Source organism: Pseudopodoces humilis, chromosome 16 (genome assembly GCF_049639895.1).
Source record: "Pseudopodoces humilis isolate 2021_Gansu_Grassland_sample_001 chromosome 16, ASM4963989v1, whole genome shotgun sequence".
Classification (NCBI taxonomy): domain Eukaryota; kingdom Metazoa; phylum Chordata; class Aves; order Passeriformes; family Paridae; genus Pseudopodoces; species Pseudopodoces humilis.
In genome coordinates, this window is record NC_142215.1 from 13,028,483 (window position 1) to 13,035,981 (window position 7,499).

At 45.6% G+C, this 7,499-nt stretch overlaps 1 protein-coding gene across 1 annotated transcript in view; it reads right to left on the reverse strand.

Moving 5' to 3' along the window:
- PRTG (protogenin) overlaps positions 1–7,256 on the reverse strand; it is a 76,642-nt gene extending 69,386 nt beyond the window's left edge. The window contains exons 1-2 of the mRNA XM_005521754.2: positions 6,176–7,256; positions 5,257–5,559 (exon numbers count right to left, since the gene is read on the reverse strand). Coding sequence (XP_005521811.2) covers positions 5,257–5,559; positions 6,176–6,242 — 370 coding nt within the window. The 5' untranslated portion in view covers positions 6,243–7,256. The remainder of the gene's footprint in view (positions 1–5,256; positions 5,560–6,175) is intronic.
- Positions 7,257–7,499: the final 243 nt, after the last annotated feature.

Genomic DNA, 7,499 nt, shown 5'->3' on the forward strand with positions numbered 1-7,499 from the left:
TTTTATCTTGGTAACAATATCAAAGGCCATTCCTAATTTTGTGTAAGAGCTCTTACAAGTGCAGCCCAGTCATTGTTGAAAAAGGAGTGCCCTAATACCAACAACAACAAAAAAGGAACTAATGGTTATGTCTTAAAAGGATGCTGATAATTGTTTTCTGTCAAGGTGATGCAGGACTTCAGGTCAAAAGATGCTTGGGGACTTGTAGAGTAAAACACTAAAATAAAAAGGGTTAAGAAAGATAGTATTTCCCAGTTTTCTTATTTCTTCAGGATATCTCAGTTAAAGAACAAAAATCATACTGTTCCTCACAGTTATCAACTGACATTGCTGACTAAGAGATTAGAACTTCATCCTCCTGCCTAAAAAATATGGGAATTTAAATGCACTAAGGAGCAGCCATGTGTACTCTCAGGACAAAATTTTCAAAACAAATTTTCCTCTCAGGATATTCAAATCAACTAATCAAAGCAACAGCAGTAGGGCAGCACTTGTCAAAACCCAGACCACCAGGTTCCTCAAGCTGTCTGTAACCACACCCGTTCTACAGCACTAAGACCTTGCTCTTTCAATACAAGACTGTAGTCTACAGCTGCCATTTGCCATTTCTCTTCCACCTCAGTCCAAAACCACTTCTGTCCCCTAACACCACCCTTCTTTTTCACAATTTGTACCTCTTTCCATTACTATTTAAAATAATTAATCATAACTTTGACTTCTATATCCATTTGGAAGCACCTGAAATGACAGATTCCATAGAAAGTGAAAACTATATTGATAGACCACAGCTATTAATCCTGTTATTTTAAGGCAAGATAAAAAATTATTTTTTAAAAAAAAACAGTAGCAGAGAGGCAAAAGTTTTCCTACACATTTCACAAAGGCCATAGTTTGATGAGTGTAAGTTTCATTTACCTTCCCCTGTCCCCACTAAGTCTTCCCACCTCCACTTCAGTCCTCTCAGTTACACCAGTGCAATCACTTGAGTGGCTCCAAGACAAACCACATCAGAGAACTCATCTGGGTTAAACACCATCTTTTGTTTTAATTCTATTATTTTAATTTTAACCCAGACCAGTTCCCTGTTCAGTAGCTACACATGCAGCCATGTCCACGCAAGGAACAGCACAATGCTGAAGTGTGAACAAACAGCTGGAACTGCTAAGGAAACATGATTGTCACAGCACAGAAAGAGGCTCAGCTGGATGCACTCTTCAGAGCAAATATTTAAAAGCAGAGCAAAAGATGCTGTTAGGCTATAAAAACATAAATATGGCCAGTTATTGGCAGGACAGTGGGACCTGAAGTCACATCACTACCTCAGCAGGTAAACAAAATTATGAACTTTCCACCAAGGATAGCCTGCTCTGCATAAAGGGCCCAGCATTCCACAAGCTGCAGTGCAGTGGGCATACACACAGCTTCCCTCCAGGAGCATGTTCCCAGAAACCTTCTGCTTGCAGAACCTTTCACTCTTGTGAAATGTAGAAACCTGTACAAGAAGAATTAGGCTTACATTTCTTCTAATTCACAAACATTAAAATAAATTCAGCCAAATTTCAGGAGGAGAAAGGGTTATCTAGGAATGCTGTTTATATAGCATCTAACCATCTCAACACTTCCATTTCTACTTTTAGTGAAAAGGACATAAACAGTAAGCAACCTATCCAGTCACTGCCCAATGCCCATGTTACCAGCTTCAGAACATGATCCACCTTCTCCATTTTTCCTGAAGAATATTTTATTTGAAGTCTAGCTTTATTTTTAGACATAATCTTAGTTAACTGTGCTTGAACAATCAAAATTTTAAAATGCAGGAAAACAAAAATCTAAGCTTGATTACTTTTGGCTGATTCAAAGTTGTACTAAAAGGACTTTCTCTTAAGTTTACATTCCCTTTATATTCTGTTAAAAGGGATCTCTCTCAGTGGCAAAAGTTGAATTTTGATTAAGTCATGCTCTTAAGTAGTACCATTTCCCCCCAACATGTTGCCTCACAAAGAAGCAGACAGGACCTTCTCCTCTGCCCCCACATCAATCAGCCAGCTTTGGAAGTAACTACAAGCATGTACTGGAACTAATATTTAGTTTTACCTAAGCACTACCTCAGGACCAGTTTCCTTTTAAAAAAGTAGGGGGATCTCACCAAAAAAAAAAGCCCTAAATTAGTCAAATTCTTTTGTGCATGGATGAACAACAGGAAAGCAAAGCCTTGGGGCCTCTGGGGAGGAACCCTGTCCCTGCAGACCTACTCTGATGTGCTCGGGAGATAAGGCTCCATAGTGACACTTAAGGAAAGGCCTGCTCACATTTGAATTTCTGCATTCCTCAAGAACAATTCATGGCAATCACTAACTTTGCAGAGGAGCTACATGAAAGCTTTGGCCAATGAATGAGGGTCATCTGCTCTTTATCACAAGGGTAAACCTCATCCTGGCCAGTTTCTAACCTTTTAACCCTGTGAATTCTTAATTTGCACATGAATAATGGAATTCTTGCCAAGAGTGCAACCTTCAGCTTCCAGTTTCTAACTTTAGAAACCAAGACCTGATCTCCTTGTGTGTTCAGATCTTAAACTCTTGGACAGATTAAAGTTTTTGATTTCCAAATGCAACACTAAACATTACAATTCTGAAGCAAAAGACAAGCTTATTGGCAAAACCTCTGACCAGGCAAAGTAAAAGAACATCCTCACACCCCGCTGCTACCAGTAACTGAAGAGAGCATTTGCTTTTTTCCTCCAAAGAAAGAATGCCCATTTAATGCCTATTCTCCACCTGTTTAATATGTATAGTTCCCTCTGTACCCTGACCACAAGGTAATTTGCCTTTGCAGCAACCGACAACTGCTTCTAAAAAGAAAAATTGTAAGGCAACAAAATCCCCCAAAAGACTTTCATTTATTTCACTTAAAATGTCTGCAAAGTTCAATCAGTTCATGAGAGGAGGCAGAAACACTGTGAAAACGAGAGAAAAATCTAATTTTGCACGTGTTTTATGGGCTCCAAATTATCACAATACAAATTACTGCCCAATTTCACAGCTTTACAGTAAAGATGACATTCTGAAATGGGTCAGATTGGTGCATGACTAAAAAGAAGGGACTGCTACATGGGATAACTTCATGTTTGGCCACTAGTTAACCACTTAATCACTAAGTCAACAGCACCTACTGTGATCATTATGGATCCGCTATCTCTTTCAGTTTTCTCCAACAGCCATAGAAAGCCTTTCAAGTATTCAAAGAAGAAAAAGAAACCTTTTGTCACAGTCTTACAGAGAAGGCGAGGAAGGGGGAAAAAAGGGCTGCAAAACAAGAATCTCACTCCACAGCACACAATCTATTCGTTCACAGGACTTTCTTGGTGAAAATCAGCAAAGTTAAACCACCTTTCTGATGAAATAATGTGTATGCAAGAAATAAACGTTTGCAGAAGTTCAGTATTGTCTGAATAAAACCAAACAAAAACAATTGTATTAACATGCTATTCTACTATAGTGCTCTGTACTACAATAGAAGTTCTGTGGTATTAAGAATAGAGCTCATCTTGCAGTGTCTCCAGTTTAAAGTGGCCCTAAATTTTCCAGTCCTACCCACAGAATCCATCAGCCACTGCTTAGCTTTATGTTGGTTAACAACAACAAAAAAATCCTGTCCTCTTTAGGAGGGTTTTCTTGTCCAAGTTTTAATCATGCTGACACTCTGAAACTTAAGAGAGGTAAATTTAAATGTTAAAAATTGTAATACTTAATTTTTCACCATTTTACCAAAAGCACCCACAAATTACTTAGTCTAATCAATCCTGTATACAATCAAGATAAAAAGTAACATGTAGAGAGGTTTTTGAAATGGAGAACTCAGCGTTTCACATTCTTACACATGTGAAAACTCAGCACTCACTGGGAGCCACCTGCTTCCAGGATGGTTTTCAATCACCCAGAGCTCTGGCTCAATGAACAAGGCTTTTCACACCTTCCAGGGGGATCTCGTGGAAAGTTTTTGCAATCAGGTCAAAAGCACACAGAAAAAAGCCAACAAATGTTAACATTCAGACATTTTTTAATGTAAACTAATGAACCAATTTCATTAACTAGTTTCAGATTGAATTTAGTAAAAGTTGCAACTTAAAACTAATGTCAAGTTTTCACAGAGGTACCAGCACTAGTTTTATTCAACTTGCTACTAAGAACAGGGTCGAAGAGGTCAAAGGAAGTCTTTTCCTATTAGATTAAGTTCATCAGTTAAGTCCTATTATAGAGGGAACATGAGAAGACTATATAAACTGTGTACTCTCTGTGTTATACTTTCTTTGAAATCTAAGTTTTCTTTACTTTGCCAAAATTTACTTTTCTTTGAAAAGTATATTTCCATGTACTTTTGGGAAGCAAAAGAAGATCATGCTGTAGAAGCAGTCTAGTGGCAAAGCTCTGCACTGCCATGGAAAAAGACACAGCATTCCGTTCCTCACACATATCTCTTGCTCAGTGTTTAAAGATGATAGGAAAATGGAGGGCAACAAACCCCCGGGGTCAAACACCCGTCTGTTAAAGCCATAAAGGCACTTAGACACAACTACTTCCTTCAGCATTCACCCAGCAGTAGGGAGTCACTCCAGAAACACGACTCTCCCTTCCCAGTGAAACCACAGAACAGGCCCTTATGGGAGGTTCCAGAGGAACCTAAAGGGACAGCACCCACATCTGCTAGGCTGAACACGTGTCAGAAAAGCAAGGCCTTACAGTTGACCAGAAAACCTTTCCCCTCTTTCTTCTCCCAGAGATAAACATCTACATTAATCATTCCACCCTGCCCAAGATGGCATGGCATGACACAACATCAAATTTGGAACAAGGAACTGAACAAGGAATTTCTTTTTCTTCTTTTTAAATCAGATCCGTAGATAACCCTTGTAAGGCTGCTAGAACAGCACTTGGGGAAAAAAGACCCAGGAGTTCTGTAGTCAGCATAACTCTGCATCACCACCTGCTCCACAGACCAATGACACACGTAAGCCACCCACACAAGGCACCACTGCCCAAGAGGTCTCCTGTGCCACTTCTGCCACATCAGGGACTGAAAAAGGCACCACCATAAGTTTTTCCCAAAATCTTTAAACATCTAGAAAAAAGTAAAGGTTCTCTATAATTTTTCATTTTAACTTTTTGGGTACACAGTCAAAATGATGGGTTGTGTGCTGTTCAGGGAATTGCTGTCACAAACTCAGGAGCAGGTTAATAAACAGGAGCTGGGACTTACTTGCTAGTGTGAGGTGACTTTTTTGACTGAGAATGGCCCCATATTTGTTCAGAGCTAAGCACTGGTAAAATCCTTCATCAGACAGCTCTCCCTTCTTTCCTTCCACCTCAGTGATATACAACGAGCCATTGGATAAAGTGTAGATCCGTTCATTTTCAGACACTTTGCCTCCATTTTTCAGCCATGTAATTGTTATAGGAGCTTCTCCACGGGCTTGGCAGTCTAAAACCACCGGATCCTTCCTTGACACAGTAACGTCCTGAGGCTCTTTCACAAAAAACAGTTCACTAAAGCACCACACTCCTAAGAGAGAAGAAAAACAAACAAACAAACAAACAAAAACAACAAAACATTTTGCCCGTAAGGACAGACAGGTAAGCGGAGGCGTGCAAGTTACCCAGCGCTGTGAGCTGCGGGTCGTCCCGCGGAACTCTCAGCACGAGGTGAAGCCATCGCTATCACACACTCCGAGCGCTCCGAACTCCGACAACTCTAGGGAAACTTGGTACTGACTCCAAGCGCCGCGAAGCCCTCAGGCCAAGGAGCCAGAGAACCAGCGCCTTCCACACCGGCCCGGACGCCGCCACGGCCCGGCCGGGGGGCGCGGTGACCCCGGGGCGCCCACACAGGTGCGACCGCTCCGCCCGGCCCGCTCGCTAATTTTACAAGCCTGCCAAAGCAGCCGGAGCGGGGCGCGTCGTAAAAAGGCCGATTTTACAAGGAATCGTTAGCGAGAACCCCTCAGCAGAGCGCGGAGGGCCCCCCCGCCCCGCGGCGGCGCGAACAAAGCGCGGAGCCCCCGCCGGTTCCCGCTCCCTCCCGGCCGGTCCCGCCGATGCCGGATAAATAAAGCCACGTGCGGCGGCCGCAGCGGGGCCGGGGCGCGGGCGGACAATGGGCCGGGGCCGGCCGGACTCACCTGGCAGCGGGAGCAGCAGCAGCAGCAGCAGCGCCCGCAGCAGCGGCCGGCGGCGGAGCGGCGCCATTCAGCGGGACGCGGCTGGCATGCCCCGCCGGCCGCTCCACAGACCGGTCAGCGGGCGAGGGGAGGAGACTGGGGACGGACGGAGCGGCCCCGGCGCGCCCGTCCCGGCCCTACTCTCTGCATCTCGTCTCCATTGGCCTTTGGGGAGAAGAGGGGCGAGGGGCAGGGCCGGCCGGAGGAGGGACGCCGCTGGACGGGGCGGGCCGCAGGGCGGGGGGTCGCGGCGGACAATGCGCCGGGGCGGGGGGCGGCAGGGCCGGCACGAGGGACCGCGGGCTCCGGCGCCATCGGGGCCGAGCACGGCCCCGCACCGCTGCTCCTCCCGGACAGCGCCGGGAGCCGACGGCAGCTCCGCCGACCCCCGAGCCGGGAAGGCGCTGCCGGCTGTAGTAGTTTGCGGGCAGGCTGAGCCTTCCAGCTGCGGCTGGAGCTGCCGGCCGTGCCTTCCCCCGGGACACCGCACGGCTCCCCGGCACAGCCAACATCGGCAACACGTGCCCTGGAGCCGGCGCGACGTTACCGAAGGGCTGTGCCAAAGCCAGGGCGGGGATGCCAAACCCAGAGCTCCCCGCCCAGAGCACCGAACCAGGAGGGCACTGGACCCTGCGCTGCCCGGGGCAGGTGCAGCGCTGTCCGGGTGTGCCAGAGCATCCTCACACCCAGCCAAAACTGGCCTTCCCACTCATGCAGACAAATGTTTGACTTGAAGATGGGCAATTCCTCAGAAATAAAAAGCCAATTTTGTTGGTGATTCTCACTGAGCCCAGCCTGCAGCACCAATAAAACCACTTCCAGCTGGCCACATGGGACAGCGCTGTGCTGTCGTCGAGAATGAGCAGCCCTTTATTTACATCCTCAGAAAACAGCCTTAAGTTTACATCTGCCTCAAATTAGCTTGCAAAAATGCAACCTAAACAGCAAACATGGCTTGAAAATTTATGCTATCAGCACCCTCTGGATAATGTGTATGGGAGATACCATCATATGCTGCCTCTACCATTTCACTGTTCATTTCCACCCCTGATTTTATTACATGCTTGCAGCCAGCAATTTCTAGTCTCTTTTTTGTCTGTTCAGATTTCTAGTTTCTAAAGTTACCGGGTAGGAAGGCATCTTCTTACTCAGCAGATTTGTCCCGTGTTTGCATTCATTGTGAGAGCTGCTGACTTCAGTGACAGGCAAGTTTTTACTGCTTTTTGTTCCTGCCAGCACTGCAAAGCTCACAGAGCCAAGAGCTGGCAGCCAAACCAGTCCCTTC